At 42.2% G+C, this 23,410-nt stretch overlaps 1 protein-coding gene across 2 annotated transcripts in view; it reads left to right on the top strand.

The window, feature by feature from the left end:
- TRIM67 (tripartite motif containing 67) overlaps positions 1-21,334 on the top strand; it is a 40,777-nt gene extending 19,443 nt beyond the window's left edge. For both annotated transcript variants that reach the window (XM_036380908.2, XM_036380907.2), the window contains exons 6-10: positions 1,971-2,116; positions 5,582-5,720; positions 6,687-6,990; positions 14,223-14,385; positions 15,421-21,334. In XM_036380908.2, coding sequence (XP_036236801.1) covers positions 1,971-2,116; positions 5,582-5,720; positions 6,687-6,990; positions 14,223-14,385; positions 15,421-15,486 — 818 coding nt within the window. In that variant the 3' untranslated portion in view covers positions 15,487-21,334. The remainder of the gene's footprint in view (positions 1-1,970; positions 2,117-5,581; positions 5,721-6,686; positions 6,991-14,222; positions 14,386-15,420) is intronic.
- Positions 21,335-23,410: the final 2,076 nt, after the last annotated feature.

Raw genomic sequence — 23,410 nt, 5'->3', positions numbered from 1 at the left:
GAGTTTTTCAGAGGTTGGAAAGGTTAGTGCACTGTCTGTTTTGCATCTTAGAAACTTCAGGAACTAGGTTTTCATCCAGTCTTGCCAGGAGGAGTCTCAGAAATGGGGAGGACCAGAAAAATGCCTCCTGAGAGGGCTAACCAGCTAGCAAAAGCAGCAGGAGTATGGATGGCTGATAGAGCCCTGTCTTCTCCCAGGCTCATCAGTCACCAGGAATATATTGGTTAACAAACACAGACAAAACTCTAAACTTAAAATGGTTCACTTAAGAAATCCCATTACCTCTGAATTCCTCATTTTCAGGTTTTTGACTCTTGTTACATTTCTGTGACTTCTCCAGACACAGTGTCTCCTAGAGGAAACTCTGAACTTTCCATGTGAGAAAACAAGCAGGTTTTTATTTATGACACCCTCTGAATCATCCTTAAATATCAAGGAATAGGAACAAGGCTTCCTTTTCACAGAAAAACCTTCAAGAGCTAATTTATAAAGCTCTTTTGTTTCATTCTTCTGGGCTACCAACCATCTGCGTTCACTGTGGTGATGGATAATGCCAGCGGAAAGCCAGGGTAGCTTCTGTGCTGTTTATCACAAGTGTGATGTTGACTTTCGAGTCACTTCCAAAGTGGGGGTGAAGCCTCAGCCCTGTCACACAGTAGCATCCATTTTCCCACAGTCTGCTTGGTACACAGAACATGAACAGTCCTCTTTTATCCAGAAACATAAAATAGGGCGAAAGGAACAGCTCAAGGGCTTAGCTCTCACGCAGACAGAAGGAGGAAAATAAACTAGAGGGTCAAAGTAGATAAAAGAAGAGCAAACCAATATTATTAGGGCAATGAATTCTCAGAGCACTCAGTTTCTTCTAAGACATGATTGAGCTCAGCAGAAATGATATTGAGATACTGGATGGTAAAATTTAGCCTTGGGCAGAAGACCAGGCAGGCTTTGTGCATCACTTGCATCCTAACTTAACCTGTATGTTTTCAACAGTGCATGAGATGCATGCCAGCTCTATCCAGAAGACTAAATTTTCACTTTAGAATTGCCAGCAAAGAGTGAACAGTGAGAGTTTAGTTCTGTTTAGGAGAGGTTGGATAGAGGTCTCTTTCCCACAGAGACACAGCTGAATATTTTACTCTGTTTCTTTTTATTTTTAAGATGCTGGTCTGGCAAACAGTCTCTTGGTGTTTATTCTGAGCAAGTCACTGAAAAGGCATGTTGGTAGAAAAATTTGCATTTGTAATTTCCATGAGGAGTCTCCTGTGATGCAGAAGTTCGTTTTGCTACCTGAACCATGGGATTTAGATAAAGTTTGCAAACAGAAAAATTTGCTTCAACAGTTTATTTTAAGTATGGTTGCCATAAAGATAACACATCCAAGGTGTTTTTGATGAAAAACTAGGGGGAGAGGGAGGGGTGGTAAATTAGATTTTTAACCCCCCCCAACTGTAGTGAAGAATTGTTTTCCTGCTGTTGGTGGAGTTCAGGCTGTCTCTCAGCTGTGCTGGGAGGAGTGGCTGCTCTGCTTGCTACCAACCCAATTCTTTGTTAATGCACTGGGTTCTCTGGCAGGACTGCCTGTGCCACTCTATGGCCTGAGACACCCTCTGCCCTTCCTTTTGGGGACAGTGGGTGCTCTGGTGTGAAAAAGAATTCTTCCAGACAGTGACTCCTGGGAAGGAAGCCACTCGTGGATTCCCTAGACTCTAGTTCTTATGTGACATGACAATCAAGTCCAGATATGTTTCTGTCTACATATTTCAGTGAAATGATTTGTCTAACTGGGTAAGAAGATTTTGTTATGTAATTTTACTGCCTTTTGTTTCAAGAAAGAGAATGGACTCTCTTCCTGACAAACACTGGCTCCCCTGCAAGGGGAAGGAGGTGAGCAGTTGCCCTAGTGCTCACAGCACAGACTAATGGGGTAGGGCAGACTTACACTAACCTGTACCCAGTTCCTGTTTCAGTGCCACCTGTCCCATTACTGCAGCTGGAGAAGTGCTGCACCAGGAACAACAGTGTGACATTGGCCTGGAGGATGCCACCTTTGAGCCACAACCCAGTGGAGGGCTATATCTTGGAACTTGATGATGGAGATGGTGGCCAATTCCGAGTGAGAATTTCATTCAGCATTTATTTGTGTTTCTTTGTATGTGAGTTTCCTCCAGATACGGATTTGTTTCTGTCTGAGGGTGGGGAGAGGGGTAGGGAAGATTGGGTTGTCAAAACATCCCTAATTCCATTGTGCTGGTGGAGAAAGCAGTGCAGATGCTGCTTAAGGACCACTGGCCTAGGTAGGAAGTTTGTCTGAGGTTATTCTCAGGGCTCTTGGAAAGAGGGCCTTGATGTATGCCCAGTGCATTCTGGAGTAGAAAATCCCATATGAGCTTGCTGAGTATGAGAAGCTGGAAGTGTTTCATTGCACAAACCAGAAATTTCTTTGAAGCCCCTACTCTCACCTGTTTCAACAGCTGACATTCTTGGTCCAGAAATGCAACTCTGTCTTTCCTGATTTTCTGAGTAAAAATATGATCCTGCATAAAAATACAGGGTTTCTAAACCTCTCCCTTGGGAATGGATGGGACCAGACTGGTGGAAGCTTTTTCCACTATCGTGCTGTGATGGAATTGATAAATATGGAAAGGCTTCCCAAGTGCTGCCTTCCAGATCCTCTGGTTGATGCCACAACGTGATGCTCCTGGTTGCAGGTGCAGGGTGCTTATGGGCTCCCATACTTTTTCAACACATCCTGATGAACAAACTAGAGAAACAATTCAATCAGCTTTCTTCCAGCCATGTCCTCCTAGAAGCTGTGGCCCTTCTGCCTCAGGCAGGCTTCAGGCTCCTGTTGCTCAGGACCAGGCTGGCCCAGTGCTTTCCCTAGGGGCTGGTGCCTCAAAAGCATCTGGACATCATTGTGGAGCACAGCTGCTCTCTTCACAAACAGGGAATTTTGCCAAAAACTTGTGATGGCATTTCTTCGGGAGCTGCAAACTGGCTTCTCCCAGGAAACCTAAAGATTTCTCAAGCTGAAAATGTCCTGGCATGGATCCACCTAAGGAACTGCCAAACCACTACACCCATAGCCAGCAAAGGTGCCTCGTTTGGACACTCCTCATTAGAAGAGGCAGCAGTATTGTCAGGGCATTTTTAAGAGGTCATTGTGGTTTTTGGAAGGTCTCCTCAGTTCCTTTGTCCAAGTAACATTTCACAGGGATTTGAAGAGCCTGGCTTCCACTACTGAAAGTGTGAAAAGGTATTTTTGTGAATGGCTGCTGAGAGCTGCCAATATAGTCAATGTTAGTAGGTAAGAGTGTTATCAGTGTGTGATGAATGAAGAGTTAGAAGAAGGTGTTAGAATTCCAGTATCTTTTATCCAGTTTATCCAGGATAAACCTTTTAAAGTGGTATTCATGTCTTGTGAATGACAAGATTTCAGGCTGGTGTGTATCCAAGCTCATTTGTGTGGGTGAGTTTTGGTACTGCAAAGGTTTTAGGACTGCCAGCAGTGCCGTGTTAAGGTTTTGGATTGAAAAAGATACAAAACTATCTCAATCCTTAAAAATGTAAGGTGACAACTTCTAAGGGGAATGATCTGCTTGCTGTGGTAGGAGCATCCTCGGTTTTACCTATTAAAATATAAAAGGCAGGCTTCTCAGCAATGCCATCTCAATAAGGGTTTGCTGACCTTTTAAATGGAGAATTCTATGTCTGAAAGCAAAGATGTTGACTGCAATTTATCAGTATTTGATGGGTGGATTTAAAGAACATCTTTGTAGAAGCAGAGAGCATCAACCTGCACTGTTCACGAAGCAGTGAACAGTGGTAAACATTAAGTGGATTAAAAAATATGAGAGTTGTTCAACAAATACAAAATTTTTTCACAGTCAGCATCTCTTATGACATGGAGGTAAATTTATTCTATTAAAACTCTTCTTTGTCTCCATGAACGATCACCAGCTAACTCAGGACCCAAGACATTTCGTTGTTTGAAGCAGCCACCATAGTAGCAAAGAGGACAAACACATGTCCTGCTGTAAACTTAATCAATTCCTTTCTTACTCATCACATCCTTTTGGGTTTATATGAGAGAGCCTTAACCATCAGAACTATTACTGAGCATTACTAAATCTTAACTGAACTGGGATCTGAGTGGTTTGCCTAGTGACAGGTTTAAGCACTTTGGTGCCTTTGCTACCATAAACCTACAGATTTCACAGAACCAGAGAAATCAGATGTGGGAACCCAGAACATCCGTCTGACTGTCCAGAACAGCCAGGACCCCTGCCAGGGGGCTCAGAAGCCCTGGCACAGAGCCCAAAATGCCTGTGGTTTTGATTATGACCCATGGAGCAAATTACCAACCTTATATGAAGATCAGCAAGCTGCAACAGTTTAGGTAGAATAATAGTGAAGTTATCACAGGGTGGAAAAGTAGATTTTAGGGGTTTTGGTATGGGGGTTCAGGGGGCAAGATGGAGGGAACTGGGCGTGTCCAGCCTTTCTTCTTCTTCTTCTTCTTCTTGGCCTCCATCTTCTGCTGTGATGTTGGCACTTACGGATTGGTTTAGAGTAGAAGCTCACTGTCTAACATAGGTGATAGGTATTGGAAGGTAATCATAAGCATTGTAAATGTAGTTTTTAGTATAAAGACATAACACCGCCCTGGGGGCGGCCAGAGTGCCTCTGACTGTCTTGCTGAGTGGACCTCAGCAGGACAGAAGAACTTTATAGATAAGATACAATAAACAACCTTGAGACCGAAAATGAAGAGCTCTGACTCCTTCTTCAAGTGCCGGGCTGGGAAAAGAGACCTTCTAACGTTTCTCAGGGTCACTCTGACAAGCTAAGATCCCGACAATCAGAGGTGGAAAGGAATTATCTTTCAAACTGCTTCCAAGACAGGATTTTCTAGGCTTCTTTCAGTTCATCGTAGCCGGCATAACCTGATCCTCTTCATTGGTCTGCCTAGATGTTCCTCCCTCTGAAATATTTCACATTACAGAAGTACTTGCTGTATGATAAATATTTGAAGATCTTTTTGATGTCTCTGTTGTCTAGATACTGTTTCAACATGTGGTGCATGTAATCCTAACTTTTAGGAGTTAATTTCTTCTGGATCTGTGTTTTCAGGTTTCAAAATGATATTTTAACCTAGGCATGAGAGAACCTTTCCAACAGAGCAAAACTGCTCTTGTTTTTTTTTATTCTTAATGCCCCTTTTTTGTCTTGCATAAAATAGCAGTCATAGTGTGTCAGATACTGGGACTACTCTCCAAAATAGTGGTTTAGAGTAGATATTTAGGATAAGAGGAGCATGAAGATCTTTCTGTGTTGCCCTTTATTGCTTTACCCTTCCAGCTTCATCTTCACCTTAGTTTGTCCAGTGCTGGCCATCCTTGATGTCTCCCATGCTGTGGCTGTTTCTATTATAACAGCATAACTCATTCATCCTGGGAAGCAAAGAGAAGCTGTTCACTTTTGGCTTATAGAAGTCTTTTTAGAAGTCTTTAGAAGTCTTAACTATGTTAAACTATCTCCCTCATTCTCTCTTTCCCATATTTTTTGGAATGTTTAGGAGGTATATGTCGGCAAGGAGACCCTCTGCACCATCGATGGCCTTCATTTCAACAGCACTTACAATGCCAGGGTCAAAGCTTTCAACTCCTCGGGCGTTGGTCCTTACAGCAAGACGGTCATTTTACAGACGTCGGATGGTGAGCTGGGCCTTTGCCACTCTCTAAGTGAAAAGCTGCATGTCTCAGTAGCAGGACACTTTCATCCCTTTACACCCATTAATGTATTTGACACCTACTGGCATTTTCCATTATCAGTAACGCTTCAGGCTTCAAGTTGTGTGATTTTAGTTGGCTGTAAAAGTCTAGGATCTAACTAGGAGAGTTTCTTTATCATACAGAAACAGTTATGCAACTCATGGGATATTTTTTGTTCCACTCTGTCTCCCTTTCTACATACATCTTTGGGATTTGCCTTTTTCTTCACTACTGTTTCAATTTCCCTGCAAGGTTTGATAAAACAGAGATGGGAACTCATGCTTGTTCCTCTGTAATTATACTTGACATCCATACGGACATTATGGGAAGTTTATCTTCATTAATGATATTGTAATGAATTGAGAAGTGCATGCTATTATCACTTCCACTTTTATGCTGTGTTGCCAAAATAGGCCAGTATAAAATATTTATACTTTAAGAGCTTTTGGGGCCTTTTTTTCCTTTCCTTAAAAAAACCCTTCACTTTGAAAAACTGGTGAAGTCAATCCTAACCAGCATGGACGCAGCTAATCTCCATATCCATTGAAGGCGATCCTGAACCAATTCACTGACATGAGCAGTTTCCATGTCATGGAGCAGCCTTTGTCTCCTCAGTGACTCTCTTGTTACTGTGTGTGGACAGAATGTCACTACCCTTAGCAGCTAAATTTCAGGGGAACAAGCACAAATGATGTAAAGCACTTCTGAGCTGAAGAGCAGCAGGATACCAGCTCAGATTCATCTTGTGTAGCTGCCTACAGTAACAAGGAAAAATGGTCTTTATTACCTCAGAGTACATTGGGGTCTTTACAAAGGCAGAATTTTATCCTTCTTACTTGAGTTGAACAGACAACACATGGACACAGCACCTCCTGATCTAATCCTACCTTTCATTTTCCCTTTCCACAGTGGCATGGTTCACCTTTGACCCCTCCTCAGCTCACAGAGACATAGTGCTGTCCAATGACAACCAGACTGCCACCTGCAACAGCTACGATGACCGGGTGGTGCTGGGCACCGCCGCCTTCTCCAAGGGCGTGCATTACTGGGAGCTGCACGTGGACCGCTACGACAACCACCCGGACCCGGCCTTCGGCATCGCCAGGATTAACGTGGTCAAGGACATGATGCTGGGCAAGGATGACAAGGCGTGGGCCATGTATGTGGACAACAACCGCAGCTGGTTCATGCACTGCAATTCCCACACCAACCGGTGAGTGCTGCCTGGGGCTTTTCTCCTCACAGGCGTTTCTTCTGCCCTGCAGGCAGGAGTCCCAGGACGAGGGAAGAGATGAGAATCTTGACTCCATGTTTCAGAAGGCTGATTTATTATTTCATGATATATATTATATTAAAAGAAAATTATATTCTAAAGCTATACTAAAAGAATAGAAGAAAGGATTTCATCAGAAGGCTAGCAATGAAGGGAAAAGAATTATAATAAAATCTTATGACTGACCAGAGAGTCTGAGACAGCTGGACTGTGATTGGCCATTAATTAAAAACAACCATATGAGACCAATCAAAGATGCACCTGTTGCATTCCACAGCAGCAGATAATTATTGTTTACATTTCATTTCTAAGTCCTCTCAGCTTCTCAGGAGAAAAGATCCTAATGAAAGGATTTTTCATAAAATATGTCCGTGACAGTGCATCAGAGGCAGGTGTCTCAGCAAGCCATCTAGTCCAGCTCCTGGCTAAATGTACTCATTTTCTTCCTTCTTAAAAATCACTAGTGACAGTGATTGCACCTTAACAGTCTGTGTTGGTGTTTGTTATCCTCACAGTTATCAGTTTTTCCCTGAGATTTTGCCTAAATGCCCCCTGCTGGGATTTAAACCCATTATTGCGTGTCCCACCCACATCAGCAGACAGGGGCACAGCACAATGGGATGCAGGATTTCTCTCATTGCTGGAGGGAGAAAGGTGGTTGATTCTCTTCATTAGGAGGAATCTTGGGTGCAGATTGTACAATAATTGGGCTGCAGGTGTTCGTCTCCAGTTCTGACAGCTATTAAGGGTTTTGCTGTAGGTCACACTGAGGAAGATTTGGATACAAGGGACTGTTTGGCAGTGAGGGCTGAGTGACAGCTTTCATTGTACTGAAGAGCTTTGAAAAGCACCTCAACTAGTACAACCAACTTAGACAGAGGAGGATTTCAGAATGCCCCCAAGCCACTGTTACCACGCCTCTCTGTCTCATCACTCAGAGGCTCTGTGTTGTCAATGCAACTGAGCAGTGGAGAGACATGTTCTAACTGCAGGTACCTCCAGGGATGGATCACACAGAGAGAACAACTGTCAGCACAGATCGTGTGTTGTGCTGACACGGTTGCATGACTTTCAGTGCTCAGGATAGTTACTTCTGCCTTGTGCTGGCTTCTGTTTCATTGAAGTGGTGCCAGACTGTGCAGGGGACACATGGTTAACTTTGCTTGAAGGTATCAGAGCAGAACTGCGCTGCTCTCTTTCTGTGTCCCATGAGAGGGTCAGCCTTAGCTGAAGGTCAGCTGGGTACTGAGACCCTTGAGAACTTGTCTGAAAAGGATCTGAAGTAACTTGCTTATTTTGGAAAATGGTGTATTCATATACCTGTTCTATCACAATGGGAAACTGATGTATGAGTAAAGTGACTGACTAAGGATATGTAGCAGGTCTGTAGCAGAGCTGGAATCAACTTCTGTTTAGTTTTCTACTGACTGTCCCACCAGACTCTCACTGTCTCAGGTGTTTTTTCTGTTATACCAAATGATTAAAACAAAGTTTTACAGTGATTTTTAAAGCGCTGAAATGCAGGTGTCTCCTTAAAGTGATAAGATTGTGTCAACATGCACTGTGTCCTGAGGTTGATTGTAATGTCTCCCAGGGAATAGTCATTTATACTCTACAGCATACCTGTGCTTTAAGTGAGTACACTGCAATTGCTGGGAATTTTTGTTTGAAACATGGTTTGATTTTGCAGTTCATTACAGACAGGTGGAAGGACCTTGTAGCTGGATCAAAACTGTCTGAAGTCACTTGGATTGTTCTCCATGGGTCCAAAAGCCTTAGATCATGTTCTAAGACAATACAGAGTAAAATAACATCAGTATAATAAATATACCAAAAAGTTCTCTGTGCCTTTAACATCTTGATTCAATTCAGGGCGGAAGTAATGCTAAGCTGTATTAATTTTAATGCTCTGTGGAACAGCTTATGTTTTCTGGAAAAAAGCTGGCAACCATTCTGTGCACCACTGTCCCAGAAACCTATTTTATGGATTTGGTCCTTGGCATGCTCCTCCCGGCAAGCAGCACACAAGCTAAGCAAAAGCTTTTTTCTGGGAAACACAAGCAATGGAAACACAAGCAATGGAAACAATTAGGATTTCCAATCATCCTGCTTAATCAAGAGAACAAAGTGCTTTCTGTTGATGATAGTTTGCCAGTTTTTACCTGATAAAACACAAAGGCATGTGCAAGGCATGGATAGACCCATGGAATATCTGTTCAAGAGAAGTACACTCGCAAAGGGCATGCAGTCTTATGAAATCACATGCGCTTCAATGAAATTAGGTCTAGGCATTATATTTTTAACTGTGACAGTCAACTAGGTCAGTTTTTTAACTCATTAGATGTAATAGTCTTGTGGAAACAGTTATTGCTGCCTATTTGTTTTTCCCTGCTGGACACGAGTGCATGACAGCACAGCATCACAATCCAAAGCGAATTCATTGTCAACTTTTAGCCTCTGGGATGTTGTTGTGGTGAAAGTTACACCTTAGTAATAGTTTCTTGCTTCATAATCTTCATGAGAATAAATTAGGGTAATTAATAAATGACTAGTTTTAAGGATAACCTGAGATAGAGCTTGGAAGACTAATTTGTGTGACCTGTCACATTTTCTGTTCCTTTCACTCACGGGATGCAAAATTGGATCTAGCATGGCTTCTGTAATGCTGGAAGGGGCGTGAACAGGAGACTATTGCTTCCAGAAACAGAGGGATCCTTTTGAGAACAGGCTGAGGAAAGTGGTTGAGAAAATACTTTAGGGCAGAGATAAAGGTTTCAGAGTCACCTTTAAGTCTTGCTGTTCCCAGAAAGCTGAGCCTGGGAGAACCATGGAACAGATCCTTCCAGAAGCTATGCTGAGGCACATGGAGGACAGGGAGGTAATTGAAGACAGTGAGCATGGCTTTACCAAGGGCAAGTCCTTCTATGATGGAGTGACTACAGCAGTGGCCAAGGGAAGAGCTGTGGGCACCATCCGTTTGCACTTCTGTAAGGCCCTTGATATGGTTCCCCACAAAATCCTTCTCTTCATCTGGGAGACACATGGATTCGATGGATGTCTGATGGATAAGGAATTGGTTGGATAGTCACATCCAGAGCGTAGTGGTCAACAGCTAGATGTTCAGATGGAGGCTGGTGACAAGCGGTGTCCCTCAGGGGTCCATACTGGGGCCAGTTCTATTTATTGTCTTCATCAGTGTCATAGAGAGTGCAGTCAAGTGCACCCTCAGCAAGGTCACAGATGACACCAAGCTGAGTGTTGTGGTTGACACACTTGAGGGACAAGATGCCACCCAGATGGGCCTGGACACGTTCAAGAAGCGGGGCCATGGGAACCTCATGGGCTCCAACAAAGCAAAGTGCAGGCCCTGCCTGTGGGTCAGGGCAGGAGGGAGAATTGACAGCACCCCTGCCAAGAAGGCCTTGGGGATATGGGTGCCTGAGGGGCTGATCATGGTCTGTCAGTGTGCACTTGCAGCCCAGAAGGACAACTGTATCCTGGGCAAAAATTGTCAGAGGGATGGAACATCGCTCCTTTGAAGGAAGGCTGAGAGAGTGGGGATGCTCAGCCTGGAGAAGAGAAAGCTCCAGGGAGACCTGATTGTGGTCTTTCAGTACTTGGAGGGGGTTTATAAGAAAGATGGGGACAGTCTTTTTTTAGCAGGGCTTGTTGTTCTAGGACAAGGGGAGGTAGTTTTGAACTGAAAGAAGATAAATTCAGACTAACTATAAAGACTAACTATAAGGAAGACATTTTTTTAAAATGAGGATGGTGAAGCACTAGAACTGGTTGCTCAGAGATGTTGTGGATGCCTCATCCCTAAAAACATTCAAGGTCAGATTGGGTGAGCTTCTGAGCAGCTCGACCTAATTGAAGATGTCCCTGTTTTTTGGATGGGGATTGGACTAGATGACCTTTAAAGGTCCCTTCCAATCCAAACTGTTCTGAGAGGTCCTGGATGCCCATTAACAAGAGGCATTGACATTCAATGCAATAGATCTGTTCCTTGGCAAAGTTCCCAAGAGCAGGAATACCAAGTGCTACAGGCAATACTCCAGCCACTACATGTCTATGGAAAGAAGGAGATGTAAATCTCCTTGAAATAAATATTTTATACTGGAAAACAACAGAAAGCTGAAATCTAGAGTATTTGCATTTTAGTCTTTAAAGTCCTTTGCAATCAGGAGAGTCTCTTCAGATATCTTAAGAGCAGGTTTTTTCATCACACAAAAATGCTACAACTGAATGAAAAATGCTATAATTAGCAATAGATATAAAGTTTTTAAGATGCTGTAAAGCTAACACTTAAAGTTTTGTAATGGAGAGTTGAATTAATTATTCAGTTTATTAAATTGTTCATAAATTGTTAATATTTATTTTTAAATAATAGTGAAACTACTCTTAATTCCTCAAGCCAGTTCATGCAATCATATTCTGCACATTGTCCAAGCTGTTACTGAAAGCATCTTGGAATAACAGCCTCTACTGACACAGGCAACTGCATTCTTCATGGTAGCCAAATTCCCCTTGCTGTACTCTGACCTTCCAGGCTTCTGCACAGCACTTCTGCACTCAGGACTTAGTGTTGCACACAGAAATCAAAATGTTCAAGTGATTTACTCGAAAAAATGAAACAGTGTTACCTATCTCCAGAACTGGATTGTCCTTTAATAAATACTAAGTATTTATTAAGGGAGCATTGCAACAAAAAAGTTGTATTTTCCTTTTACATGAAAGGTTATTGGGGTTGTGTGGTATAAGTGTCATTAAGTAGTTTAAAGATGCATCACAGTAAAGGAGCAGGTTTTTTACGTGGTGCCACAGAAGTGTACCAGGAGGGAGCAACATCACTTTGAGTCTCTTGAGCTATTTGGCTTTTTTTACCACAACAAAAGCATTTATTAGAAAAATTATCCTGTAATGCCGTCTAAATGGTGTACATAAGAGTGAGGAAATGTATTGCATAAGTATTCTCATAAACAGACTCCTCCAGCTCTCCTCCTAGAGGAAGGAGCCAGAACCAGGAAAATAGTCCAAAAAAAGCTGGATTCCTCAAAGTACTGTTCCCAAGGAAGCATGGGATGCTGAGTAAGAGCAGCTGTTCAGCCCCAGCAGAAGTCCAGCTTCCCTTTTAGCAGTGTGGTGAAGAGCTGCTGCCTGCTTCTGTCCTCCCTAAATCCTGCCAGAGCCAGTTTCTCACTGTGGGGAGATGATGGAGTAGGAATGGGACCATCTACCTTCTGAATTCCTGCAGAACTTGGGGCAGGAATAAAGTGAGAAGGTCCCCATCCTTCTGCTCTGCCCCCACACCCCTGTGGCTCATGTAGGGGCTTCAGCTGGGTCCTGCCCTTGCCTGGCTGGAATCTGCAGGCAGAATCTATCTCCTCCTCAGTGGGGCTGTCCCCAGGGGCTGCAGAGGGGTCACTCAATGTCACTGTGCAGCACACGACTAATTAGCCCACGAGAAACAAATTGGCTTGTCATAGAGGAAAGAACATCATAATCTCAAAAAAATGAAGTTGCTGTTTCTGTTTCCCTAAGAGAATCTATGTCATTTAAAAGGATGCAATAAAATCCATTTTAAGCAGGATCTAAATTATGGTGTCCTACATGCAAAGCTGTTCCTAAACAGAGAAAAAAATGTAATTTACATGTAAATAGCTCCAAATCATTGTACTGTTGCTTCCCACAATCTCATAGTGAGTTTTATGATTGAGGGCTTTTAATAAAAACAGTCTATATATTGAGATATTCATGGTAGGTAAGCATCTTAAGTTTTGATGGAAAATAATTTATTTTGTGGTTTTGGAGAAGAGCTCAGCGAAAAACCTATTAATGCTTATAGGACCAGAAATCAAATCAAAGGCATCTGAGAACAGTGAATTTCCATATCTAAAACCTCTCAGATTCAATCCATGATTCTTAGATATACTATTATTGTTTGAAGAACTTTAAATGGAGAAGTCAGAACAGTTTTCTATAATCTACCTTCAGATGAAGTGCCACGTGCCACATTTCGTCTAAAGGAAAACAGTTTGTGACACCTAGCGGACAAGAGGAAAATTTCTTACCCTGTGCTACATTCTTCCTAATCATATTCCAGTCCCCCCCTGCTTTTTAATTTTTTTTATGTTTTGCCTACCTATTGTGATAAATTTTACGATAAAATACCGTTAATCTTGTGAATGTTGTGTGCCTGAGGCGAGTGCATGGGACAAAAGACAGCTGCTTCCTTTCCTACTGCAAATGATTTGAAATCTGATTTACCCTGGACAAATAGGCTGTAAATCCATTGCAGAGCCCCATGATATCAGCAGAATGGCAGTGCCTGTGGCCAATCTGCATATCTAGTGGGTATTTTTGCTCAGTGTCCTTTAAAGTAATACTGAGTTTGACTAACCCCCAAGTCAAAGTGCATTAATGTCAAATCACTCAGGCGTGTAATGGCTGGCTGAGTGTGTCCTGGCAGGCTCTGACACTGCAGGAGCTCTCAGCAGCTGCTCCTGACACAACCAATTATCACTGGTATTAATAACTGGACCTGCACACTCGAGACAGCTCCCAGTCCTTTGGCTGAGCACCTTGTCAATCAGAAGCTACACTTAGGCCTAACCAGTCCCAACTTCCCTTCCTCCCCAAAACCACTGTCTGTTGTACCTGTGCTCCTCCCTGGGCTCTGGGAATCTGGGTTCCCTTGGAGCATGTAAAGGTGAATAATTGAACTTAAAATCTCTCTCTGGAGCTGTTAGCAGGCATATTGATTAGAAATGAACACCTAGCAAAACAGCTTCCTGCTTTTTCCTTTCCTGCCATGCATCACTTCACTGTAACAGGGATACTCAGAGGTGATGTGTCTCCAGGACTCCCCTGGCTCACCTCCCAGTTTGTCATTAGCTGAGGGGACCTGTTAGCTCTGGACCCCATTTTCACCTCTTAAATTGCAGTTGCAGGAGAAGTGGATCTAATTTCTGTTTAGGATCCTTTCTTTAAGCTCCCATGGATGTGCTATGTATGCTTCAGATAAAGGTGTGGATCAGTCATCACCAAATGCCTCAGGGATAATAATTTCCCTGTGCTGCTCCACGCTCCCTTTGCTTAGTAAGGCTGGCCTGTCCTTAGAGAGCAGCACAGTGTGCTCTGCCTTCACCAACAAAGTGCCCTTTGTACCTTAGGACTGAAGGAGGAGTTTCTAAAGGTGCCACTGTTGGTGTGCTGCTGGATCTGAACAAGCACAACCTGACCTTTTACATCAATGGGCAGCAGCAGGGGCCTCCAGCGTTTGAAAACATCGAGGGCGTCTTCATGCCTGCCCTGAGCCTCAATCGAAATGTCCAGGTAAATCTGCAGTCCAGCCCCACCTACCCTTTCCAACTAAAGGAGCTGATAGCATCATCTATGGGTAGTCAGTTCAGACAGGGGTTCTTTTCCTTCTCAGGCTTACATCTAGGCTTCTTACACTCTTTGGACCACATTTGACTTTCTGCCTTGCCTGACCAATGTAAAGAGTACTGCTGTAAAACAAGTGAAAGTACCTGCATGCACTAACTCCTGCTCTGATTTTCCTGTGATGCTCCACTTGGAAAGCAGTGTCTCTAAAGTTCTCCCCTGCCAGTTTGACTAAAAACCATCTTAATTCCTCCTAGATCTCATGTTTGGAGATAATTAACATTGGCAAATGACTGAAGTATGAACAGCACAGTGGTAAGGAGAGCAAAGGCAACATAGGTCAGAGAATTGGCACAACAGAGCATATCAGTCAACACATCATTCTTGTGCTCTGTGTACAAGAGGTTTTCCTCTTGGAGGAACTGTCTATAAAAATAATGCGTTTTTACTTCAAGACCACTGCTTATGGCTAGAAACCAGGTGTGGTATGAGAGAGAACCTGTGGAAACACCCAGGAGCCTGAGGACTGAGGGAGGTCAGCTTAGGTCAGGCAGGACCAGGACAGCCAAGGTGGAGCACTCATCATGTCCATGGGCTCCACTGTGTGATCTCTGTCCTGAAGCAATTGGGGTCCCTCGTGCAGACATCCCATCAACCTTCTACCTACCTACCTACCTACCTACCTACCTACCTACCTACCTACCTACCTACCTACCTACCTTCTGGATACCTACAACTAGTGGCTAGATTTGGGAAAAGATACAGACACCTGGCTTCTTGTTCCCAAAGTATTCAGGAGGGAAGGGGGAAGGAGACTTGTTCATTTCTAAGGCTAGATATCATCTCTATTAATAGTCTTGATTTAAACTTGGACCTGCAGTCCCGCAGCCCTTTCCATGTCATTTGCCTGCACTTTGCCTTCACAAATGCTCTTTGCTGAGGATGTCTCAGTTTTGAATCTAATGTTATTTCTTCTTTGTGCAGGTGACCCTGCACACAGGACTGGAGGTGCCACAATCTGTAAAACAGCCCAAGCTGCCCAACAACTAATGAAGCCCCGTCTGACACTGTGCTGGATTCTGTAAGCTTTCTCAGTGTGTTTTGGCACTTTTCAGAAAGTCAGTAAAAAAGCATCTTCTTCCCTGACTTCAAACACTGTGCAGCATGCTGCTCACCCAGTAATCGGCTGGTTAGAGCTAGGCCACTCCATTTTCAATTTAACAGCTATAGCAAGCACATCCACTGGACTGGCACTCAACTGCAGATGGGTACCTGAACATATCTACTCTGCGTTGCATACATATGTACACTCATGTGCACACACACACACAAACACGTCTGCAAAGCAAAAGGTTAAATGAGTGTATTTTCTCTCTCATGGCTGGATTTGTGCTTAAATATTAGGGATGCTGGAAAAAATGGATGAGCCTGAAGGACAGTGGATGTTGGAGCATTTTAGCAGTAGATGAACTGGATTCCCTTGCCACCTGAAGTCCTTAAATGAAGAAAGCATATGTTTTGACAGCTGAAGTGGAGGTTATATGCTCAAGAATTCCTGGTTCTCAATTCCTTTCAGGGGCTCAAATGATCATGGATTATTCCTTCTGGCTCTAGACTGCAGTAAGCTATAGGATAATGTCCCCTTAGAATTCAGTGGCAGAACTTATCTGCAATGAGAACAAGATTGGTTCCCAAACGCTGCCATGAAATATCTGGGTTCATTTTAACTAACACCACGATACATGCAGAATTCAGGTACAGAAAGTCGAAAGAAAAACATCCTTGATGCATTTTAGTGTTTTTTATTTAGGCATGACTACGGAGACACTTCCAGAAGATCTGATTGTGGTTATCAGCACAACTCTTAAAAAACAGTGCATGGGAGATTCCTTTGAACTGAAATATAAGATTTATTTAAATAGGGCACATGCAAAGTCTCCCACATTGAGAAATGATGCTTTCCAGCCTTGATCCTAATAAAACCTGTGCAGCTGTAGTTCCAATGTAGCTTTGAGATCTGAAGCCTTAATTTTCTATTAGATTACTGTGAGCTAAATAAAGTCTTGATCCTAATGAAACACTTGAGAGAGATTAATAGCAGTAATGCAAAACCAATCCCTATGAATTTTTCTGGATTGGGACATAAATCTTTTGCAAGACTTGACCTGTGCCTGGCATGTCCCACAGAAACAAGCAGCCATTTCAGGTGCTGCCCGTGACAACTGGAGTCTGACTGACAGTGATCTTTTCTCACAGCCATGGCACTGTCACCTGCATGCAGTTGTCAGAAAACCAAGCACTGGTTTGCCTGTGTGCTTCGTTTCCTCTGAACCCAGTTAAGGTGTGCATGTGTGTGTGTGTGTATAGTGGCAATGCGTGAGGACGAGATGCAGCAGCCTTGGTGAGCCCATGACATCTTGGACTCTCGTCACTCTAACCCTACAGAAATGTGGTGCTATCGAACAAGAAGAGCATAAACTTTCAAATCCTATCAATGTACTATTTTCTTTTTTAAAATCCTGCTGCTTATACAAATTTTCCTCTTTAAGCATACATATACGCACACACATATCAGGCATGTAATTATTAAACATGAAAATAAATATTCTGACCAAAATCCAGCTTACTGCCTTGCATTAAGGCACAGCCATAGGACAAACAGCCCAGGCCTGCCTTCAGGCAGCCTGCCAGCCCCCAGATATCCTGCTGCAGGCCCCCTTCTGCTCTCTGTCTGGAGCACATCACTCAGGTAGTGCTGAGTGATGGCAAGGCTTCCCTGTGGCAAACAGCCAGAATCTCCCGTGGATCATCCCACCTCACAGCCATTGTGGGAAGGGAAAGGCAGCCCAGAATAGAGCTGGGCTATTGCACAGACACAAAGCAGTCTGCCATCCTGCTGGCTGTAGCCATCCAAGTATGCTGTAGCCCACCTCTCCTGCAGGACAGCCACGCACCTTCAGCAACGTCAAGAATGAAACAGGAAATAAAACCAACAATGGAAAAATAATGACATATGCTTTTAAGTGAGGAAGCAACAGCACTTCCTTTAAAGTCTGGAATGGATTGTATTAGTAAACTTATAGACAATGGAATAACTGTGCTATGCTTATCTTGGTTATGTAAGGAATAACAGAGACCAACTGTGTTATTATCTTCGGTTTCATTCAATACCATATGAACTCATGCAAGATTTTCTAATTAGCAGGTCTGTTTTCACCTACCTCAGCTAGAACGCTACCAGACCCCAAATTTCCTCTTGAGTGTGCTCTTCAATGAACCTAACAGTTGTAATCATAGCATTGGCTTTGAGTATTGCCAGTCAGAGTAGTGTATGGGAATATTGTACATAAATTGCACATAGTTTTTATATTGGGAAACATCCTGTGATAATTTTAATATGGAAGGCACTCCACTTCCACTTGTATTCAAAAAGACAGGGCATTGTTTCTTTTGGGACAGAACCTTTGTCTTTACTCCCAACTTCTGTAAAGGAAACTCAAATGAATTTACATCTCTCCAATCTTCAACCATTGTCAGATGTTTAAAATGAATTCTGAATGGGTTTTAGAAGTGTTTGCAGTACTCAGTTTTTGTTTTCATAGTTGCTTTGGTGTTGGTTCCTGGTGTATTATGTCTTGGGGAGAACACATTGAGTGACATGTTGTTGATTCTAATGAATATATGACAGTAGGTAGGAACAGTGAGTAGAGAAGCTCAGTTTTTACCCTCTATGCATTCCAACATTCACAAAAGTAGGGTAGCTACCATTATAGTCTCCTTTTAACCTAGCAGAAATGCAAATAAGTTAAAAGGAATACAGTTAGAAGTAGGCTACCTGCATTAGTAAGACTACTTACCTTAGGTAAAGAACTAAACAAAGCGTTTGCATGTGTTGGTTGTGTACACAATCAAGGACTTACATTTGCTGGCCTGTAGCAATAAACCTGTTATCCTCATAGAGTGCACTCTTGTGACTTCAGCTGGATACATTTTCCTAGTTTGATTAACAGAAATAATGCCTAAGTAGTTAAAATTACTCTAGGAAACTAACAACTCCACCCATTAATATTTATGCAGAGCTTGCAGGGGCCATCCGAACAGCAGCAGGGAGAGGTGGGGCACTCCCATTGCTCTGCTCAGGCTGGAGGTAGTTTCCTTCTCTGCAGGCAACTTCCCCAAGGTCCATCTCATTACAAACCCAGCAGTTTGCACATTCTTCATCTATAGTATCTCTTACGCCAGTTTTTGTTTCCTCCAAATCCTTTCTTTGGGAGGGAGCCAGCATTTAGTCCCTGTAGAAACTGCATTGCTGACTGTTCAGGGAGAACCCAGAAGAGTGGAATAGATACCCAAGGGGACCACTTTGTGTGCTCTTCTTCCTTTTGTTCCCTCAGAGTATTTCTGCAGCTCTCTGGGGCTCCAAGCTCACTCAAAGCTGGCTGTCATGGGACTCTTCAGCTCCTAGAGGCCAGGTTGCTTCTTATAAGCAGGAGAGCAAAGCCTCTTGCACTGGGATAAATCCCATCCACTATGGTACAGAGGCTACACGAGGTAGCTGTAAATTGACTTAACATTTAAAAAAACCCACCAAATCACAAACAGGCCCTCCCCTTATTAACAAAACAAAGCTCGACTTCTGCACACACCAGTACGGAACCTCTGAACAGCTGCAAAGTAAATACCGCAGTTGAACTTTCTGTCCTGCAGAGCAACAAAGGACTCTCAGTTTTCACCTACCCCTGGGGGCCATAACCTTAGCCTTTTGTAAACCTTCTTCCTGGCTCTTTCCTCTGCCAATTTCTATTAAGTTCAGGAGCACAGTCAGACTTCCGAAGGCATGCAATTCTATACAAATTCCACTTCCTCCTTTTCCCTCATCAACTTGAAAAGAGCTCACAAGATCTCTTAGTAAGACTTAATGTCAATATAAGCACACATGTAGCTGACAATCCCTTGCTCCTTCTGCTGTGGAAAGGTATGTGCTGTAAAATAAATCTCAGTGAGGACAGTAATATACTGTGATGTATTACAAATTTGGAAAGCAATTTGACTTCTAAAAACATAGAAAAGATGGGCAAACAGCACTGTCACCTCCTATACTTGCCTATGCACTTAAGATACATAGAGGAAAATATATTGGACTGAACAAAATAAATAAAATAAGCATGAGCTTACATTTATCAGAGTTTAAGAGGAAGAAGTATTAAATGTAATTTATTATATGCATAATGTTCCATCATGTTGTAAATAATGCCATGATAGTGTATTGCTGTAGTTTGTTCTTGGCTGGTGATAGAGTTCTGTGGTAGTGCTGTGTAAGTTGTTTTTTATTTTATTTTTTTTCCCTCAAAGCACAGTTAGTAAAGATGACAGAGACCACCCCACACTCTGGTTTCCCAGTTGTTCTAGAGGAAGAAGAAATGCGAGACGCAGCTTGTTTTGTTGTTGTTGTTTTCTTACATGACAATATTTCTTAAAGTAAGAGAGATGAGATTAAGGCTAAGCTGCCACCACCACTGTATGAAAACCACTGTGTTTGCAACTGCCAAAAGAGGTAGTGCATTTATGGACCACAGTTCAGATCATCTGTCCCTGTGAAAAGGGACACAAAATTCCACAACCTGGGAACAGAAGCTTTCTGGTGCCACCTGGTACATCCTTTGGTCACAAACAGAAAGATGAGGAAGGAGAGTTGTTAGACCTCTAGGTCTCAGGCTTTATTAGCTTTGCAGCATTCTGCTTTAAATAGCAAAACCAAGAATTCAATTTTGAACCAGGCAAGGTAATATGAAAACACCAAGCATCTTGGCCAGATCAACTTTGGAAGGGAGATTACAGTTACAGATCAGCCACATTGCAAATGTAAAGGGCACTTGTCACTGAAAATTACCAGGCAAAGATGGAGAGACCTTTTATTTTTTTTTTTTAGGGAAAAAAGGTGAGCTGCTTCTAGTTTTTACTGACAACATTTCTGGTGGTTCCTCTGCCCAGCTCTACTGAATGCTGCACACACACAGCTAGGTGGAGCAGCAGCCTGAAGCACAAATCCATCATTAATAGGACACACTTGGTCTTCCCAGGTGCAGAAAGAAGCCCATATGCAAACCCAAGAGACTAGATGTGTGGGGCTCCTGCATCATTGCACAATACAGGAGACAGATGTGTGTTTCACTGACAGAGGCACTCAGCAGCATTTTCCCCTTCTGTTAAATGACCTTTTTGTTACATTTGTTATTGCAAACAGTTCCAAGCTGAATTAATGAAAAAATTATTTTTATGCTAATTGGAGAATTTCTAACATTTTCTTGTGAAGCAGTAGATAGAAATATTCCTGGATCCTGATTGCATTCCTTTATCCTCCACCTCCCTTAAATGTTGTCAATAAAAACACTAACCTTCCTAGGTAGCATGGTGAGAAGACATTATGTGATGAATATTAAAAATAAATGCATGAGGTAAACCTGCTGTTATTTCTGATTGTTATATGAAGCATGAGTAACACTAATTTAAATGTTGGCAACTAAAAAACTGCAAAGGAAAAAGAAAACGGTGTTCAATTCCAGTTAAATGGAAGACAAGAAGTTGTTTCTAAGTTTTCTTAACTACAAAATTTCTTTTACTATCATTTCCCATAGCTTATATGAATTTGGAGCTGGTGAAATATACATCTCTGCTATATGTGTCTGTCACCAGATCAAGAGGACAATACAAACTTTTTATAATTTTGTACCTGTAGCAAACGTTTGTATTTTTTGAATTAGAAACAAACTGCTTTTTGTCTTTTGGTCCAACTAAAACTTTGTGTATTATTAATATTATTACCCTTTTGGAAAACCTGACATATAAGTTTATGCTGTTTTACAGTTTGTAAATAAATTCTTATAACATTGCCAACAAATCCAGCATCAGTACCCTATTTATTTTTACAAATTATCATTACGTAGATGAGGCATTCATAAAGTTTGCCTGCCTATCTCCTACTGTTGATACTGCTTTGTTACTTACAGTCAAGAATAATCCACTTAATGGAGAAAGCCAAGAGTGTCCTTCCTTAGAGCAACCATCTGTGCCTCAGCTTCAGACATATCCTGATTCAGTGGCATGGAACACCTCTCTTTGTCAGCACTGCTCTGCTAGCTCTGGCTCATGTTGGTTACAGAACACCTCAAAACAACTTGGAGACATGATATGAAAAAGCAAACCTATCTCCATGTAACAGAAGCCTTTCATAGTGCATACACACATTAAGTGTGAAAATGCAAAACTTTGAATAAACTTTTTGTTTCCTTCCCCCAAAAACTTTCACATTCCACTGTCGACTTGGCATTTCAGTTTTCAACTTTTTACTTTAAGAACTGACTTTTTTCAACTTGTTATAGATCTTACAAGCTCGACTGCAAAAGTTACATTCCACTCTGACTAAGTTTCACTCCCAAGTAGCTTTTGGCAGCTGAGGAGGTGGAAAGTGAACATTTTAACTTACCAAAACTGATGGAGAACATGAAGTCCCACATTATATGCCAAGTGAAATGAACAAAACCTTATCACGAAGTGAGCAGTAAAAACTAAGCTCAAGGATTAACCATGAATTGTAAAATACAGGTTATCTTACAACATCCAAAGCAACAGCTGTTGCCTCAACAAGTCTTGATGCTCTGTACTAAATTCTTAGTGGTTACACCTTCACACGCCATTGTGATTTGACATTTCCCTAATGTCAAATAAGTCATTAAGTCTGTAACCAGACAGGAATCTTAATTCTAGTTTGAATCTGCAACCAATACTGAGTAAGAAATCAAATTATGCAATTAGGAAATGTGATAACAGCATTTAGCAACCAAACTCTGCACACCCCTTCTGTTCCTACATGGCTCCAGAAACATTCCCTTCTGCTTGTTCTCTGGCACTTGATCCCTCCAAGCCCTCTCCCTCCTCTTGGTCCTCTCTGTGCTGGCAGAGCACAGAGCAAAGTAAGGTGGAAGGTGTGGGGGAAGCTGTGTGCCAGAAAGCATCCCTGTCCACGGTGTGGCTCTCCCTATCCCAGAACACTTTCCTATCCTGGGAGGGGCAGCCTCCAATGGTGCTGCAAGCTTGGCAAGACACAGACCTCAGGTCCGGGATCACCTTGCTCAGGCTCCCAGCCCACAGGGGTACCAGTACACCTGAAACAAGTTCCTGCTGTAAGGGCTGTTTTCCTTACCATGTACACATCCTTCACTGCCAGAGCTGTTCCAACAAGCTCCACATCTCCTTACAACACACAACAAATTCTGTCATTTAAGTTATCCTTATCTTTGTCTCCCCCTAAAATACTGAACTTTCATTTTGGAAGTGTTACTAACAATTGCCATTTCTAATGGTTGGACTTTAAAAGTAACAAAATAAAGGATTTAGCTACAGAAAACAATCAGTGTTGTTCCAGATACACCAGACTGCTGAAATCCGAATAGCACCAAAAGGCAGTTTTGGTAAAGATTTCATAGAAAGGCCTTAAGAAGCATGGAATCAAATCAAACATGACTTAACTGGAACAACCAGTAGCTTTTGAGTGTCCATGCTCATTTTGCTCAGTCTTACATGGTTTTGTTTTGAAAAACCAAACAACCAAGCCACCAAACCACTATTCCAAAGTGCTTATTTGGAGATCTCTACGGAGATATACAAGATGAATGTGTAATTCTTGCCTGGGACAAAACTTCAGAAAAGTATTATTTTCATTCCAAAGCAGGTAATTTTGAACCATTAAGAGGTTTTGCTGGACAGAAAAATTTTTTGCAGTTCCACTATCCACTAATAATCTATAAGGATACAGAAACTGATTTATGTCCAATAAATGTTTGGAGAATGCCTACTTCCAGTTCAGAGTGAGTAAGATATTGCTTTTTCCAAATTCCTTCCATATGAAAGATATATGTATATTAATCCAAAGATATATTTATATTAATCCATTAATTTATGGATTAAATGAGTATTT

This window comes from Molothrus ater, chromosome 3, assembly GCF_012460135.2.
Source record: "Molothrus ater isolate BHLD 08-10-18 breed brown headed cowbird chromosome 3, BPBGC_Mater_1.1, whole genome shotgun sequence".
Lineage (NCBI taxonomy): Eukaryota > Metazoa > Chordata > Aves > Passeriformes > Icteridae > Molothrus > Molothrus ater.
This window is presented reverse-complemented; position numbering and strand designations above follow the sequence as displayed.